General features: G+C 37.7%; 1 protein-coding gene across 8 annotated transcripts in view; it reads right to left on the bottom strand.

Moving 5' to 3' along the window:
- Positions 1 to 19,320, bottom strand: part of FRY (FRY microtubule binding protein) — a 177,553-nt gene that overhangs the window by 68,697 nt on the left and 89,536 nt on the right. For all 8 annotated transcript variants that reach the window (XM_066175979.1, XM_066175971.1, XM_066175974.1 and 5 more), the window contains exons 17-28: positions 16,103 to 16,210; positions 11,621 to 11,876; positions 10,340 to 10,522; positions 9,364 to 9,450; positions 7,596 to 7,855; positions 7,054 to 7,243; positions 6,170 to 6,294; positions 5,918 to 5,975; positions 3,204 to 3,295; positions 2,830 to 3,002; positions 1,598 to 1,758; positions 684 to 794 (exon numbers count right to left, since the gene is read on the bottom strand). In XM_066175979.1, coding sequence (XP_066032076.1) covers positions 684 to 794; positions 1,598 to 1,758; positions 2,830 to 3,002; positions 3,204 to 3,295; positions 5,918 to 5,975; positions 6,170 to 6,294; positions 7,054 to 7,243; positions 7,596 to 7,855; positions 9,364 to 9,450; positions 10,340 to 10,522; positions 11,621 to 11,876; positions 16,103 to 16,210 — 1,804 coding nt within the window. The remainder of the gene's footprint in view (positions 1 to 683; positions 795 to 1,597; positions 1,759 to 2,829; positions 3,003 to 3,203; positions 3,296 to 5,917; positions 5,976 to 6,169; positions 6,295 to 7,053; positions 7,244 to 7,595; positions 7,856 to 9,363; positions 9,451 to 10,339; positions 10,523 to 11,620; positions 11,877 to 16,102; positions 16,211 to 19,320) is intronic.

Here is a 19,320-nt window from a genome sequence, read left to right as displayed (position 1 = left end):
GTACCACCACTGCTACAAACACACCACAGCTAAGGCTTGGAGTTCGTGTTCTTTCTGTACAGGCTAGTGCTGGTACACCAAACACTAAGGCCTATTAGTATTCTGTCACCAAGTGCAGGTGACTGCGTGTAGAGACTGCATATAACTTGCACATACCTTTATAGCTCTGTCCCTACCAACATTCCAAAATCCCATGCAAATTCTGAAGGATTTTCTCTGGAGCTATTAATTTTTTCTTTAAATTGTTCAACCATTTTTTTTTTCCTTAATCAATTACCATTTCCACAGCCTCTATCCTCTAGCTGCTTCACACACATTTATTTAGGTTCTGCTATTTACCTTTCCTTAGCAGAGTTATGTGTGCTGGTACGAGAATTTTAGGGACAACAGCAGGACAAAGAGCAAGATACCAAAAGGGGAAGATTGTTGTCTCTCTCTCCATTAAATATAAATCACCAGTCTACTCCTCCTTAACCAAAGAGGCAGTCCCATCTGCTACAAACACATAACTATGACTGTGTAGGTACAAAGTTGAAGCCCATCTTCACAGAAATGGAAATTGGCAAGAATAATCCATTACATGCTCTTTAGGAAGAAAAAAAAACAACCCACTTTACAAACTCTTTACTCACCCAGTACAGTGAGTAATTGTCCATCAGTGTTGCATTTTGGTCAGTACTTACACGTAAGTCTTGACAAGCCAGAATGTTATCGAGCCATTTGTAAAGATATCCATCGGGGGAAAGACCAACATTATCAAACACGGGTCCACAGCAGAGCACAGCTGACATGGCCTAGAAACACACAAAACCCCAGTTACACAGAAAGTAACACCACAAACCTTTCAGAGTGATTTGAGCCCAGGCTAACAGGACTGCCACTTGCTTTCTGTTTGGAGGGAACTATGGTGATAATCATAACAGCTGACTTCTAGAATTCAACAGTTATGTTGCTACAGATTTTACTGGATTCCAGATCATGCCCAAAGCATTTTGGAGGGAGTACTATGTTCAAGATACATTTTGTCATTTCACCCAGTATTCACAAATCAAGCTGCAAAAACAATTAAAATATACTCAGATGTTTCAATAGTACATTAACTGCAAAAACTGTCTTATAGCAAGTGGTGCACCTTATATAAGTACATAAGGTATAACTTTCCCAGCTTACTCATGCAGGGGAGCTGCAACTAGTTTTGCCACAGAAGTAGATTATTACTGAGCATGTCTCCAGGCAAGTGTGGGAGGCATTCCTGAGGTGTACCTTGGTACAGATTCAGTATCCTAAGGTACTGAATTGCAAGTACACTCAATTTCAGAGCCTAACATCTCCTTGCTGAATCTGCTAACCCATTAGTGAACAGCCAAGTAAAATTTCAAAATGCACTCTGGTTTTTAAAATCAGCCTTGAAAAAAAAGAATATATAACTTCAGTGCTATATTCTATGATACCACTGTACATTTATATATGAGCATACAAGTTTGCATCAAGTATGCCAATTCAAAATTGTTTGAAATAAAAGGAAATAGACCCCCCAACTACTTGTATTTTCACTGAAAGATTGATGTTACTGGTTTGTACAGAGAAACTTCAGTACCTTTAATGCACAATATTGGTATCTTGTAATCTGGTGATTTCTATCACTGTAACGGTCCAGTGGTGTGAACATAATACTGAAAGGGCCTGCCCACTGACTGAATAAGATGAACAGGTGATGCCTCAAGCTCTGCTGAGGAAAGAGAAATCTTCTGTGGTGAACTAAGTGAACAGAAAGAGAAATAAGTGTGATTTATTAATATTAAATAGACAATAATGTGGCACAATGATTACATGATTTTCAAATTTCTACAAAAAGGGAAGGGTTTTTAGATGCTCAACGTACACTTACTCCAAAGTATCTAAGCTCCTTTAAAAACGATAACCAAGAAAGTAAGATGTGTCTTATTCCTAAGAACCTTCAGTTCTAAATTAATGTGTAGTTATACAAACATGCACAGCTGACTATGGAAAAGCATTTAAGAATCTAATTATAAAATCAGGGTTTTTCACTGCCTCCTGCATTTCTTTAGTGGCAAATATTAACTTGGCTTTTCCAATTCTTTAAATTTGAGCCTAAACAATACATGTGTCTTACTCTAATACAGTAATGGGTAGCGACAACAAATAAAAGAAACTTGGTGGTTCTTTGTTTATGACGAATATGTGGTATATATTCTGAAGAGATGAATTGCCTGAGCAAATGAAAAAAAGCCTCAGACCTCATCTTCCAGTAATTGCACTGAGGCCTTTAAAACAAAGGCTTTTTTTTTCCTTTTTTGCTAATGTAATTATGTTACATTTCTGAAGCGATATTGCAATATATAAAAAGCATGAAATCAACTGGATAAATCTTTGTGATACAACTGGACTCAGGTAATGTGGGATACTGTCTCAACACCTTGGGCAAGTTTTTCACTGGATTTAATATTGCACATTGTCTGTACCTACTTGTATTTTTCAAGGCCTGTCTGAATTTATGAAGAGTCTGACAATCAGGTCAGATGGGAGAAAATAAGGCCTTGTGCCAAAGAAATCCAAAATCCCTGGAGGTCACAGACAATTTCTTTGCTAGGATTTTAAAGAGGTGATTCTTAGACATGACTATTACAAGCTTCATCAAGTTTTATTGGTATTTTTATTTCACTCTTAATAGACTCATGAACACTTTTTTCCTACATTTCCACCTTCATTATATGAAAATTCACAAGCAATGAAAAAAGCACAGACAAAAAAAGAAACAAAAAATTACTTTTTCAATACCTATATTAAATGCATAATTTAGCTCCATACCTGGAACACACTGAATCAAGTTGGCAATCATTGCACTGAAATGTGCTCTCATATCCTTAAGTATCTCCACTTCTTTATCATTTTCAGCCTCCAGAAGCATGCGAGTCAGATCAACATACTCTAAGAACAAGGCTCCAAGGGCTAGTGTATCTCTTTCTAAGGCTCCATTTGTACTAGCATAAAGGAAAGTTGCACATTAATATAGAATAACTGAGTAGTTACACTACAGTTCGCTGCAGAAATACATGCAAATCTCTCTATATCTGATAGACCACACAATTCTTCAAAGAATATACTGACATAATCTCAGTGTGGCAAACACTGAAAATCGTATCACGTAAAATATCAATATTTATGATGAGTGATAGTCCTACCTGTCACTTATGACACCAGCATCAGCAAGGAGTTCAAAAATTCGCAGTAGCTGCAGTCTTAGCAGATCTCGTCGTTCTCGACGTTTCTTGTTCTTGGAATTTAAAATAACAACCATATTTATATACACAGGTGTACACAGTAAAAACTAGTAGCTTCAGAAATGCCAGTATCGTAGTGAAATTTAAGAATTCCAGTTCTGGAATTTTCTTCACAAAGGAACCTGAGTACTTTTGGGTATTGCACTTTAACGTTGTGCTTATACATCAACAAAGAACTGTATATGATCAATTTTTTGTCTTTGTAACTATTCTTGAAAAGATTGTTAACAACTGCCTTAGTACTTATGGAAAATGTAGAAATGAAATACTGAAATACTGGATAAAAATAACTAATGTTCAAGGTTCCTGTACCAAACCCCCATGCTATCTTCAGGTAACAGGGATGTTCACGTCAGTTCAGTGTCATCGAGTTTGGGTGCTGGAGGCACTTATAGTGCAGAATGTATATCCAGACCCAAGGAAGGGATTATGTTAGTGATTAGCCATTCCTGAACTTGGCAATGCTGCAGCGCACCATCACTCACATTCAAGTGAGCTCCTAGCAGACACCACTCCAGTCCAGTGATGGCTGAGTAGACCGCAGGGGTTTTGCCCACAGGAATGTACTCCTCCCACAGAACAGGACTGCATGGCTGTTAACTGGCTCATTGTATCTCACTGTGTTCTAGAAAACTGTCCTTTCTGTCTCCTGTCTTTCCTGGAAAGATGCGGATGCAACAAGGCCTGTTCTTTGCTGAAAGGCTAAATTGACTTGTTTGTATTCTGTATCTCCCCTGATCAAGAAAAACATGAGAAGGTAAAAAAGCTGCTGTTGCACTCAAAGGAACTCAAAGAAAAGCTCAGAGAAAATGCAGATTTTGCTCTTCAAAACTGAGCAATATTAAGATCCAGGACCTATCTCTTCTAGGACTCTGGCTCTATCCATGGCCAGCAGTAGATGTGGGGGAGAATAAAATGACGCTTTGTCTGGTATTCTGACCCAGAACCGGCAGAATTGCAGCATCCCAGCCAAAGGTTTTATTCAAATAATTATGCCATTTGATTTGTTCTATTCAGAGCCCTGTTTTTCTCCTGTTACACCTTTAAGGCTCCAAGAAGCATATGTAGGGAATAAAGCAGTTTCATTGTAATACAGTATTTACCAGACACAGCTGCATCCTGCAGCAGTGTCAGAGGTGATCTGGCAAGCTCCGTGCCAGTGCCCACAGGGCGGATCTTGTGTAATGTCCATTTTGGTTTACCCCTGCAGCTCTTGGCCATGCTGGGAATTCTCTTCCTAGTCATAGCATATGTTCAAGGACATTGTTTCTGGTGGGTTGGACACCTGCCTGCTGACATGACGGCCTGCTGTGTTCTCTACAGCCACACAGCCCATACAGTCATTCCTGGGTTTCCAGGTGGCACTGCTTGGAGGAAGGCATCCCATTTATTCATCTCAGGAAAAATACAGGAATTAATGTTGCAGTCTCTTGTTCTTGTATTCCTCTACTGACAATTTCATGTGCTAAATTTGCTCTTACTGCATACAGTAAACCTCTGAATTCTAGCAGTTCCTTTCCTGAGGGTACACTGGATATGTCTGTCTCCAGAAAAAGCTTTTCAAGTCTAAGTTGTCTTAAATGGTGCACAGACAAAATGCAGAGGCAAGTGGCTGAATAAGGCGTATTAATCCACTTCTGCCCAGTATCAAAACAAGTGACCTTCAAATCAGTGACTTCACAGGGATGGAGGCCACACAACTGAATTGAAGTGTGAGACAATGCAGAATGGAAATGATTGTGGATATTTACCAGACACAGAATTATTAAGAATTGTCCAGGAGCCATCTCAGATTTCTATCTTGGAGCCAGATGGAATGGTCCAAAACTGAGTCAAGGAGGGAGAACTGAGCAGGACTTGAGTCCAGTGCTGAAGCTCTCCCCATGGCTTTTCTGTTTAGCTGCATAGACACATCCTGGGACTAAACTGTCTACTGAGGCTACAGATTTTATCCCCAAAGGTTTTTAGGAACACAGAAGTCTCTCTTGTGTGGATTGGAAGATCTGTCAGGAACCCCTCCAGCACTACTTTTTCTTGAAACAAAAGAGAGTACTTTAATGAGGGTGAAAAATGAAAACTCTGATGAATTTGTTACTTAACAGATCATACTTAGAAAGAATCCTGTGCCATATGATCCAGGCTAACCCTGCCTGAGCAGGAAGGTTGGACCACTTTGGTCCCTTCCAGCCATTCTGTGATTCCATGAAGTTGCAGTAGATGACCCTGCCTGTCCTGAAAATAAAAGCACATCTAAACACTGCTACAAAGTGTGCTTGTAGCCCAGATGTGTTAAAGCGCGGGGGTTTTTTTCAGATAGTGAACGTGAATTTCCAATATTTCCAAGTTCTGTATCAGGAGGTTCCACGTTGGATGGGAACTTTTTCCTCAAAATGGAATTCTATGTTGTACATGTCAGGTCACTGACAGAATTTAAATTAAACTAGGTTTTAATAGATTAATTTTAAATTATGCAATTAATAAAACTCTTGTTGCACACAGGGCTTTATTTGCTAGTTAGTACAAAATATATTCATATTTCAAACAGACAGAGTTACTACTTTTAAAATAATTTTTCATTTAAGAAAAAACAAATACATTTGATTTTTGCAACTAACCTCTGGTCTTCTTTCTAGGGCTTCTTTCATTAGTGGATGGAGTTCTTCTACTAATTCCCTAAATTAAAAAACATAAATACTTGTAAACAAAATCTAATGTCCTTTGAAAAGCATAAATGTTTTATCTATCCAACATATAAAAATGAAGCTCTAAAGTGCAAATAAAAAATTAAATATATACTTAAGTTACAACAAAAATAAAGCACTTGTATTAGAGGCAAATAACTGAGAGTATGATAAGTGGAGAAGTACCTGAAAACAAGGGAATTTGTTCTTCCAAATCCTAATACAAGTGATTCTGTTATTTCTATGCTTTCAAGTCTCATCAAAGGAACTAGCTGCTTTAGTAAGACTCCAACAGATGGAGTTCCAATAGCCTAAAATATATTAAAATATTGTTGAATTTAATTGTCAGGATATCAACATTAAGTAAACACAATTTTTTTACAAACAAACATTGTCTGAGAATCAATACATATTTTAAAAACATGCTGGAATGATTTTACTATTATGGCTATCAATCCACCAGTCTAACTGGATGTCTGCTACCTGACAATCATCTCAATAATGCCTAACATGTAAATACATCTGGGAAATCTCTTTGCTTTAGTTCAGAGTATTGTAATTTACTTGATTTGTTGTTTCATTAAAATATTCCAGTAACTGCATTTGTGGAGTTACTTCTCCTCTCAGGTTGCTACTACTTGAAAGTGTACTTTATATATTATCATTTCTGACAGGCATATATCCAACAGGAATACAATTTGCATTCAGAAATTTGCTTTATTGCTTAAAGTTTTAAATTCACAAATTGGAGTGCTCGACATGGAAAGAAAGGGGATGACGAATAAAAGTTAACTTCAAAACACATGTCCAGACCTTCTATATTTTGAATGCACATCACCCAGAATGAAAAAAAAATAAAGCAATATATTGAAAATACCATGGCTTTTGCCAAATATTTATCAACACATCATATCATACAGATGTTTTAATTGTTAATTATGTGTGTTAAGTAGTTTGCATATATCAAAATATTCCCTAACTGAAATACTTTCACGAGGATAGGATTTTGCATGCGGATGCAGCTTAAAATTCTCCTAAACCAATAGCTAACTTGTAAGAGGTTGCATCACCTTATTATCGTAGTTCATTGTTCCATCAGGGGTGGTAGCCATGATCTCTGGTGTTGAAGCACGCAGGTGTCCTGGGCTCATAATACTGGGTTTTGCTACTCCAAAACACAGAATAAGGTAGTTTCTCCACAGAGTAACATAGTTGTCTCCGCTGCTTGCTGTACTTGTTTTCTTTGCATTAACAGGAATACTAGAATTTAAAAATAAATTATAATTATTAAAATGATCTTCTCAGTCTTAATTACAAGTACTAAAGTCTTAATTACAGTATTTTAAAATATTTTAAGAGAGAATAAAATGCTATGTATCTACCAGCTGCAATTCAACATGACACGATACACAGGAAAAATCAATGAAGGTCGAAAACTGAAGTTTTCCACCTTGCAAGTTGCAATTATGAAACTCAAACCTGCATGGCACCAGTATCTGTGTGGAACCTTGCAGGATGTGTGGACTGATACTCAAACACGAGACCAAAGAAAAGCTTATATTAAAATCACACAGCTCATACAAAAGAAAGCGAAATGCAGATTGCCACTTACTTCGGATCCACAAGAGGCATTATCAGCTGTAGCCTCGTGAAGGCGTATGGCCAAGCATAGCTGAGAGCTGTAGGACAGTGCTTTGGTAGATTCTCCTGCCTAAGGAAACTGAAGAGGCAGAGAACCCATGGGTCTTTAACGGACTGTGCAAAAATCCAGACATGGGAAGGACTTTTCACATCATAATGGCTATTTACTAGGACAGCATTCCACTCCACCAGCCACTGCAAATCCACGCTGTGTGTTAACGGGATTGTTGTCTATGGAGAGAAAGGATAAATTAACACTCCTTCCTGTACTAGTCAGAAACCAGGCACAGAGGCAACACATTTGCTTTCCTTTATTATTAATGAACAGAAAGCACAAAATTCAAACCTTGGCCTCTAGAAACTGCAACACCCAAACCCAGGTGCTGCTATTTCAGACAAATTTCCTAATTCCTGTATTATGAAGTCAGAAAGTCTCTTTCTTGCTCAGTTTAGAGGGACCCAGCCACTAGTTTAATGTCCTTTTCTGTGCTGGTTTTGGCTGGGGTAGAGTTTATTTTCTTCACAGTGACTGGTATGGGGCTGTGTTTTGATTTGTGCTGAACACAGGGTTGATAATGCAAAGATATTTTTGCTATTGCTGAGCAGGGCATGCACAGAGCCAAGGCCTTTTCTGCTTTTTGTACTGCCACATTGGTGAGGATGCTGGCGGTGTTTGGGAGCCTGGGAGGAGACACAGCCAGGACAGGTGATCCCACCTGACCAAAGGGAGATTCCAGACCAAATGACATCATGCTCAGCATACAAGGGGGGAGAAGAAGGAAGAGGGACGTTTGGAGTGAAGACATTTGCCTTCCAAAGTCACCGGTATATGTGATGGGGCCCTGCTCCCTGGAGATGGCTGAACACCTGCCTGCCCGTGGGAAGTGGTGAAATAACTCCTTGTTTTGCTTTGTTTGCAATTCAGAGTTTTCACCATCCTAGTTAAACTGTCTGTATTTCAACCCTCAAGTTCTCCAGCTTTTACCCTCCTGATTCTCTCCCTCATGCCCCTGGTGGGGAAGTGACTGAGCGGCTGTGTGGTGCTTGGCTGCTGCCCAGGATTACTTTTTTAGGAATCCAACATGTGGCTCAAACCCACAGCCCTGGAAAGAGCACTCAGTGTGGCAAGGACCATTTGTTGCTTTAAACTTAGTGAGGCTGAAAAGTGCCCCAAACTGATTCTTCCTGCCCTTTGGAAATGGGCCTTTCACTAATCTCTAGGACAACATGCAAAATCAGTTGTCTTACGTATCAGTTCTTCTACTGACACTTCTTTATTTAAAATGCACGATCTCTGCTTCCTCTGAAGCATGTCAGACACATCAGGCCCCTGAGAGAGCGAAAGGAGAGATTGACCCCAGCTGTGAATTACTCTGGAGCTTACACTCAGGTGTGCAGGCAGGGCCACTTTCTGAGGACACAAGGGAGCTAAAGCTTACTCCCTTCTCAAACAGATAACAGCAGTGAGTGACTATCAAGTGCCTCCAGCATTAGGTGGTGCTAGTGATAAGACTTTCTCAACTGTTCTTTTTTCTGTATGCAATATCTTCCATATCCATAATGTGATTACTTTCATGGAACATATTATCTGGGACATTGTGGAGCCTTGGATCTCTTGGGTAGATGGCTGGAGCCTTAACGCTGTATGATCTCTTTGATTTTTAGCAGTATTATTTTTAGTATTTCATGTCTGATACTTGTTATGTAAACACAAGCAGTAACAGTAAAGTAGTACTTACTGAATCTGAAACAGCCACATGAATAAAGCTTTCAAGAATAGAAGAACTCAACTGATCCATGACATCAATCATAGGTCTGTCATCATCCTGCATAACACAGAAAATACAAGTTTACTGCTCTCCTGACCAAATTATTGCCCTTCTTATGTTTCTGGGATATGTAACAGAAACAGCTGAAAATTATGACATGAATCTGAAGTAGCTAAAAATATTCATTGTTAACAATGGGTACATTTTGTCTGTTTCAAATTGATCTCAGAACTAAGTCCAAGCTGTGGTTTGAAACAAAGTTAATTTGTGGCTATAGCTCACTGCTTAGGAAACAAAAGCACATATCAGAAAATCCCAAACGACTTTGGATAGCTGGTATCAAAAGACTGAAAAATTAGCTTACTGTTTATTGAAGCATTCCTTTGCCATGAACACACATATTTGTGTTCTTAGGCATTGAGATGGCTCACTGAGCTGTGACCGCCAGTACACAACATGACTCTCCATATTTCTGTATCCATTAAAAAGACTTAGAGATCTTAACTATAGAAGGAAAATATATGTGAATGATCTTAAAGGTGTCTTATGCTGTGGGTTTTTTCACCCACAATGGTATGCCACAGGAATGGGTTTCATTTCCCATGTAAATTTATAATCTTGACAATACAAAAATGACCCATGCAGTAAAAATGGTTTACAGCGTATTTTACATTCACATCACTCCAAGAGAAAATAGAAGTTGCTGTACATTTTCCTTCAAATGCTTATACAGGGTATTTGCAATTCATGTTACACTGTTAAGGCCACAGAAATGTTTGCAGTGTTAAGGCAAATAGAAATAGTAAGCTGAGATCAAATGGTTTTTTATAAACTAAGTGTAGACCTGCTACACCGCAGCAATTATGTTAAAAGCAGCTGTAATCACAGTTTTGAGCTTTATCTTTGGGAAACTTTAACTCAAAGTTCCAGAAGAGAAAAATCCTACCTCTGCCTGGCCAAGGGCCAAGAATAAAGAACGGATTTCTCTGAGGATTAGAACAGCCAGTTTCCGTGTGGCAACCTGGAAACTACACAGCAGAACCAGCGCAAATCCTTCGACTGCGTGCAGCACGTTAGAATAGGGGCTCCTTTCAGACTGTATCCTGTGGCTGGATCCGTTTGGTATCAACTGTAGAACAGTGCAAGGGGGGAAAAATGGAGTGGTGGTGTTTGCAAACCAGGTCTCCAAGAAATATTCTATCTAACTAGGACATATACAGACACACATATACATCAAAATGAAGAGGCCATGTAGATGCCAGACTGGGAAAATTGACATATTCTCTCAATCAGGTTTGTTCCTTTAAGTTACCTTGTTCCACAAAAGCAATGTGTGAGCAGAGTCCTTTGAACAAATCCTTCCCTCTAATTTTCAAGTGATCTACCCACTTTTTGTCATCCTCTGCTAAAAAATTAATGAATAAATCAGATGATGAACGCCACACATTTTCTACTCCAGACAACATGTCCTCAGGTCCTTCTTTGGTCCTGCAGCAGCCAACACCTTAGGTAGGTGGCCTCTAGAACTGAACCCCACCAGTAAAGTGTAACAATATTTCATGAAAAGTATGTGAGGATCTCTCTTTTCTACATTTTTATGTACTCCTGTTATTACCTCTTAATTAATGGTCCTCTGTGACATAAAACACACATCTTGTTTGCCCAAAGGAAAACACACTCAGTGTGATTAGTTGAGGAGATAAGAAGCCTAAAAATCATTTCTCATAGTGAAAATATCTGTGGGACAGTGCAGACGGGAGAAGCAGGAGAAAAGCCGTTCAGTTCCCAGAAATGTTTGTAACACATGGAGACAGCAGGCTATGGTAAAAATCAGGTTCTTTGATGTTTCTGAATCAACCAAGGGAAAAGAAGATGTACTTCACTCTTCACAGCATTCCCACTAGCATTATCAATCTGTTTCAGCCCTGGGAAAATGTCCTTCTGCCACATCTACATACACATATTTCACTTTACATGCTTTTGTTGATGTGCATATTTTAGTTTGGCATGCATTTTCTTATGTTGCTCAACAACAACATCTGCTGTATTACACAAGAACATGGCTGTCCTCAAAAGACACATGAACTAATTACCTAAAAAAAATTTGCCTAGTGAATTCTTCTCAGGTGAGTAAATACAAAACACACAAACCACGGCGGCATCAAGGAACATAATTTCTGCCGTCAATTAGTAAAAATATTAGGACACAGATCTCTTGATTCCTTACCTCTGCAGATCTGGTTTTGGCCTGCTCAGAAGCTTTTCCTGGAGTGTGTATTACAAGCTTCCATTGCGTAAGCAACTGTAGTAGCAACTTCAGTGAAGTATCAAGAAGGGTATGATGCATATCATTCACTTCACGTAGCAGAAAATTAGTGAAACCAAAGAGTACATCTTCCCGCCAGTCAACAAAGTCAACAAGTAGGCCCTGAAGAGAATTCTGTGCAATGTGTCGAAGTTCATCATCCATATGGATGGACAGCCTGCAAGTAAAAGTAAATGTCAGATAATAAAAGATATAAGGAGTGTTTCTCAGTACATGACAGCAATGGAAAATTCCCACTGACAGTGGCAGATGATGCTATCATGGTTTCATTATTACTGACCACAATTAACATCCTTGACCTGTTTTCTATATTGTAATTCTTGCTACTGCAGAAGATATTAATGGATCCAAAAGATGTGTGCTCCCATCCTAAAACAGGGGATCTCTAAAGTACATAATTTGGCAACTTTTCTCAAACTAAGTATATTTTTTATTTACGCATGACTCAATAACTTCCATGTAGGTATGATAATAAAAAGCTTGTAAATAAATGCATAATTTCAGAATTTATGTATTCATTTTTTAACATTAAATATAAAAATAAAAGAACAGCAACAGGTCAGCCAACAGTTAAATCTTTAGCCAAGATGCAAATCACAATTAATGAAAGCAAATCTTCAAAAGAATTAAAATGAGGCATTTGAATTAAAAAATGCTTTATGTTTTAAATAACTTAGGATAGGGAAAACAGCCTCAGGACTTTCTATGCTTTTAGAAACACAAAGGAACACCCTCAGAATCCTTCTGAAAGATGGTGACATTTCCGATCCCATTTTCAAATTTTATTTTCTTCTTTAAATGCATCACGTTGAAGTCCTTCTCAACAAAAAAAAAAAAAATCACTTTTTTTTTGACACAGAAATCATCAAATCACTGCTATGTTAGAAGTTGCTACAATAAAGTAAATTCTGATTAGTGTGCTCTGCAATTTTTGGTTCATTGCCTTTATGATGCATTTTGTTTTAATTACCCACGAGACTGTAATTTTCTGCAGTGTGTTAGAACTCATTTTCAAAGTATTTTATCTACATTTAATCTACACAGTTGAAAAGGAGGACTCATTATAATGAAATGGACAGAAAGTTAGGAGAAAAAAACCCAAAATAGCAAATGGAGTGGAACCAAAGTCCATTCAGTTGGAAGTGTATGATGAGATGCGGTTCATAAAAAATCTGGTTCACTATAGTTGCCTAATTTGGAGGCAGGGGACATTTTATTTAAGCGAAAAGAAAACAACTGCCATGAAAATTCACCCCTGGCGAGTATGACTCCAAAAATAACTGTTATGCTTTAATAACCACGTGACTTTATATATTTAGAAACACAGTATTTTGTTGTGCTAAGAAATGATCATTTTTGTCTCCCTTTTGGGCAGCCAACACCAGATAAACAAGCAAAACCTTTTGAGACCACAATTAAGTCATCCATGAAATGACATTCACAATGACACAAAAGCAATAACAGTGAAGAGGATACAAAAGACATCTCCTAAGCCCAAGTTAGTGCCCAGTGGCATTATCTAACAAAATGAAATTCAAATTGAGCATAAGCATGCATCTCTGTATTACCACTGCATGACAGGCAGTGCAGGAAGCAAGTAAAAGTTTGTTTGCACTTGAGTCAGTTTAATTTAAGACCTACTCAGTAATTTGTAATGAATGGTTGCAGTGGGCAGTGAAAGGGCAAAAGGTACAGTATATACTTGACATCTGCTTCATGGTTTATAATTTGAATACAGCTGTCTTGGAAAAAAGTCTAGCTGCTGACATACGGACTCCTGAAAACCACCGAACGACACATCTGTTGAAAGCATGAAAAACTCAAACCAAACCGTGAATGCAAGAACCAATTAACTGAAAGATATAACTTAATCTCTTGTGAAAAGAAAATATTTAACAGCTTTCTATCTCAACACCACAGACCCACAGAAATCCCTGGCAGAACAGCTTCTAGGGTTCTTTTCAAAAAACAGGGAGAAACTGAAACGTTGCCTTTTCTAAGTTTGTTATCCTTGTATTGAGTCTAGTTTCTGATCCAGAACACACAATATTGTAATGCAGAGTTCTCCAGAACTGCAGATGCTTACCTTCTGGGTCTAGACTTTCAAAATTGGGAGAAATAGTCAGTCTGGTCTCAAATAAACATGGGACAGTATACAGTACATAGCAGCTCTGGTGCTGGGGCGTTCTGGTGATTTACTTTATGTCTAGGCCAGGTATTAATTCTTTAAATAGTTTATTACTTCCTTCTCTGAAGGTATGTTTTTGAAGACAGTTTTCAGTTCATGCTGTCACAGGCTAAAGAGACCTAAGTTTTACAATTCACGTATCTTTTCCCCCTTGTTCTCTGGTCAGCCTCTTCTTCAACTACAATGCCCCAGCTCGCATGCTGTTCTCCAAACCAGACATCCTTGATATTGATTAGACCAGAAGAACTTTTCAGAAAACCTTCTAGACGTATACATGTGAATTAGGTCTTTTCACAGGAACATCACTTCTTTGTATCTGTTCAGTTTGTGATCCTGCTCTGCAATACTGAGAACCCAGCCAGTTGTTTCAACACCACTCTATATGTCTTTCGAACCATGAACTATTTGTTAAATGCTTTCCAACCTATTATGTACCTACCTATTTTATCTAATTTGTGTTTGCCTTGCTTACACCTAGGAATATGACTTAAAGCACTACCAATGTCTCAAAGATGCTGTAGCATGAGTAAACGTAGCAGAGAACAGATTTCCAAAGTTCACCTTCTTGAGGAAAGGCTGAGCATGTAATTGCTTCTGAAGTTGCTCTAGAGAAGCTTCCCTCAGCTCCTTTTGACATCTCACTTCTTTTCATTTCTTTCCAGTCAGAGTCAGACACCTCAGCAAACTTACAGCTTGCATTGTCCCAGCAGGTCAATTACCCAAGAAATACCTAGAATCACGGCTGACCTTTTCTGAATGAAGTTTGCCAACAGAACAGAGATAGACCAGTGGTTATATTGACAGCTGTGAGACTTAAGGAGGGTAGCATTAATTTATAAAGAAACTCACACTGGTCTCCAGATTTTCTTAAGAGTAGTGACAGGTCTGACCTGGACAATCCTGTGAATGAAGAGCTGTGACCTGAATAGATACATGCTTTTTACCAGCTCAGTTAAGGCCATTAATAAGGATAGAACTCTAGCTGAAATATTGGATTAAAGGAAAACATGTCCTTTTAAACTTCCCTTAAGCAGAATTGATACTTGTTTAACAAGGTATCTGTATAATTTAATAATGTAATGATTTAAAACAGCCTATAAGTGATTTATAGCAGACAATGTGCATGCAAGGAAATCAAACTGGCCATGGACTGCAGCACACCTACTGCTGGCTGATGATTTGGCTTGTTTGGCTCACTGCACTCCCCACTACTACCAGAATCAACTGTTTCACTGTTTTAGCACATCACTGGGAGTTAGTTGTTCATAGAGCAGAAAAAACTGGTTTTGTGTGTAGCCTTCTCGCTCTCACATCTGTCCTTCCCTCATCTGTGATGTTTGAAAAGCAAGAACAAAGCAACAGAACAATAAAGAAAAGCAAGAAAGTTTGCTTTGCCACAGTTACCTGAAAGCAATATGCTGCAAAGCCCTCTTGGTTCAATTTAATACCCTAATCCACTTACATAAAGAACACAAGCTGGAACCTTGGTCTTGGATACTTGAAGTGAAATGTAACAGACTTTTCTGTACTGAACAGCACCTTTTATCATAATAATTTACCACAAGTCACTGATTTGATGTCCTGAAACCTAAGTGGTGAGCAGTCATGTCACAGACTACCTTGTTCAGTGAAGTCTAGTCAGACAAATTAAATGAAGGGATATAATATTTTTTTAAACTTATATTTTCTTTATTTATGGCTAATAATAATAATAATAATAATAATAATAATAACAATAACAATAATAATGTAAAAAGGTTTTTGTAATGTTCCCCATCTAGCACATTCTGTTTTACCAAAGAGACATGTGGGAATCATAAATCAAAATTAAACAGGTATCTCCATGTTTTTCCACTACATAGAAAAGATGTTTTCATCTGTTAATCAGAATGCTGTGATGGTTAGAAAACAGTAATAAGTTGTGACTTTCCTGAATAATAGTGAATATCATGCAACCTACATACTGATGGGAAAGACTTCTGGAGGACGTACCAACTTTTTCATAAAATTCTGAACCATAATAAAACCACAAAAACTATAAAAAGATGCTGGGACATCTCCATCTAATTCATTAAGAGCAATTTACTTTTCCTAAGCATATATAAAAAGAAACAGTTACATATTCTGTTACATATTCTGTGGCTCAGCTTTTCACACTTCCCCTGGAGCAGTCATTCATTGCTTGTACATCTCACCTTGCCAGCAAGTCGATCAACTCAAGTTTTGACATTCCATCAGGAAGTAATCGAGGAATAGCAGCAACACATGTTCTGAACAGATCGATTTTTGGTTTTCTTTCACCACTGAAAAATTAAAACAGAATTTTGACTAAGCTTAAGAAGGAGTTGTGTTACATGATCCACCTCTGAAGTGCCAGAGGCCTACTAAGAACATCAGGATGGACTGGTAGACACTATAATGATCCTTTCTAAGAAGGAAACATGAATACATTTTTCCATTGAATAAATGGTTTTGATTTTGACATTTTTCATGCACCATATCTATACATTATTTGAAAAATCAACTATCAATGATTTGTTTGTTTCTCTCTGAGAGGAACTGGCATGCCTATAAAAAATGGAGGTATAATGTAGGGGGATTCCTCCATCAAGATCAGCATTTATATGATACAAGCTTTGGATAAGGCAGTGAGGAAAGAGTTGGGGTGTTCTCCATCATAGTGCAGCTATATTTCACCAGTTGTATAAAGCAAATAGGAGGTGTGTAACAAGTTCAAATAACACAACTGAAGATCCAGAGATTTTCCCCCAACAGAGGACAAGCCTATGGAAAACCATTGTGATACATTTTTATACTGAAAAAGGTGTGTAATTTAGAGGTAGGAATGGCCAGAGAGCTTCTGTTGATCACTGCCAGAGATAACAGCATTTTGGCAACTCTTATCAGCTAGAACATGTTTTAGCAGCCCTAAGGGTGTTCTAATCTGTGAAATGGCACAACTGTTCCCTAACAGCCTGCAAAAGTCATTAAGCACAAAGTTCAGCATGAACCAAACACTAGGCTGGAAGTCCATGAGTTTTCTAAAAGTAGCTCAAGTTTCAGCTGTTGCTTATTTTCAAAACAGATGCAGTTGTTTTCTGACTTGTTTTCAACATTTTTGCAAAGTCTGCAGATTAAATAAGTCCTTCAGATAGACCCCAAAGTGTGGATTTTTTTTTTTTATTTGCTCATTTCTATCTCAATCATCTATTATCTGATGACGGAGTGTAGAGGAAATTACCAAAGCATAACAGCATTTCAAACTGTGCAGTCTTTCCCACAATATTATTAATTATTAGCCTGTAACATGCTTTGGAAGGATCAAAAAAATAAGGTCCTATTAAGAGGCCATATTATAAACACACAGAAAAAGACCGTTCCTCTTTTAATATGCTTCAAATAGAGCTAGAAAAGAGTGAGAGGGGAAAAAGAGACACCAAGAAGCATTTTCAGCTGCTTAACACCACACTGAAATGGAGTGACAAAACAAAAAATGAACTTAGTTTTCCTGCACCCCGGTCCATTGCTCTGGTTACTCTGTCTCCCCACCCAACAGAGGACTTTGCATTTGGGTATTTTATTTGTGTGTCCAGTCACAGAGAAAGCTGGATGCAATGCAGTCTGAAAGAAGATTTTCTGTACTCATTATTTCAGTGAGTACACTGAGTAGAGTTCAGTAAGTATAGAAAAAGGCATAAACTGATATTAGACTTACTTAATTCAAAGATTAAAGGAAGTTTTGTAGTTAACACCCTACTTGTCAGCTTGAATATACGTTACATGAATAAAATGTTGACATATTTTTAATTAACTGTCTTAATGATACAGTAAGAAGAAACTATATTCATGATCAATTACCCCTGTCTCACTGAATCTGTACTCTAACAGATAGAACTTGAAAGGTGTCAGCAACTGACTGGAAAAGAAGTAAAATACAACATCTCACTGAGAATTTGATTATGAATAAATCCATTTCAACTATTATCACTAAAGCAAATACTAGCTGTATTAATAACTACTGCAAAATCCTATATTTTTACAGTTTTAAACATTAAAGTGCCATTGGGAATTTTATGCGCAGGCAAACCAAGTCTTCCTTGATGACTTGAAATGGAAAATGAACTTTGCAGAGTTTCCTCACACTCAGACCCTAGTGAGGGCAAAGTTTGTACATTTCAAATGGAGACTTGTAAAATAGTAGTTTGAGAGGAAACTCTTCTGAAGGCAAATGAGTAATTATTTATAAATATAAAATCTGTGGGTGCTCTGTGGCTTATCAGCTGTGCTCAGAAAAGTAGCAGGAGAAGATCCAGACCTCAGGCTCAAGTTTCCAGTTCACCATCTGAGCTATCAGGCAGAGCATGTGAGGGAGGCAAGGGGAGCCTTTGAAGTACTTGCAAGGACAGGTTTGTGTTTTAGAAAAATGGATGCCCAATTCTAACTAAATGTTGGAAAGTAATTATAACCAGTTTTGAAATTCATATCCCAGTGTAGGATGCAAAGGATGTTTCTTACTCAGGATTTTAATAAGACCCTCCATATTTGTATTTATTACTTCAGCAATAAAGGCTAAAAGGATCAGTAATTAAATATTGTCTAGAGGCAAGTCTAACACTGCCAAAGAAAATTCCAGAATCTGCATACTTTACAATGTTATGTCTGCTCACTGCCTAGCTACTTCCCTCTGATTCTTATTTTATTTGTAAATAAACATAGCACTGTGGTATTCATTATATGCAGTTTACACATAAACTTTATGTAACTATGACAAAAGCAATAACTTTAAAATGAACATAAATATAGTGTGATATCTACCAATTAAAGCCCGTAAGAATTCAAAATAAATATGTAACTCTAGTGAAGCATAGAGTTCTGGGAATAACATGGGAAGCAATTTCATGAAAACAATGTTGGCTTTTCCACATATCCACAATGCAGTTTTTGAAAGGATCATTTTTAATCCTGACAGTAACAGCTACTGATGTTTTTTCTGAGTTCACATGATTTTAAATAAGTGATAATTAAGCATCCCGGATATTTTTTTCCCTTGAAAGAAGGGAAAGTAAAATGTGTTATAATGTGGTTCACTTTTGATTTTGCTGTGTGGTTTGCTGTGGGTTTTGGTGTATATATTAAATTAGAGCTCATCTGGATATAAAGTACAACACAAAGGCAGTAACTTACATGTCTAAATATTTCTATCTGCATGATTCTGACAAAAGTTACTACCAAATCTTAAGACTTCCTGAAATTTAAAACTCTTTTGAGTCTATTTGTTCACTGACTCTAAAAACAAACAACATTTTGGTGATGCTGAGAAATAATCCAAAGGATATTTATAGCAAAGATTAAGCACACTTCTTATCTTAGTGCCCAAGGTTTCACTGTGCAATTATCTTTTGGGAATAAAATG

The sequence above is a fragment of the Chamaea fasciata genome, unplaced genomic scaffold (genome assembly GCF_029207755.1).
Source record: "Chamaea fasciata isolate MVZ Bird 193981 ecotype frontalis unplaced genomic scaffold, bChaFas1.0.hap1 SCAF_2, whole genome shotgun sequence".
Taxonomy (NCBI): domain Eukaryota; kingdom Metazoa; phylum Chordata; class Aves; order Passeriformes; family Sylviidae; genus Chamaea; species Chamaea fasciata.
The sequence above is the reverse complement of the archived record's forward strand: the minus strand, read 5'-3'. Positions and strand labels throughout refer to the sequence as shown.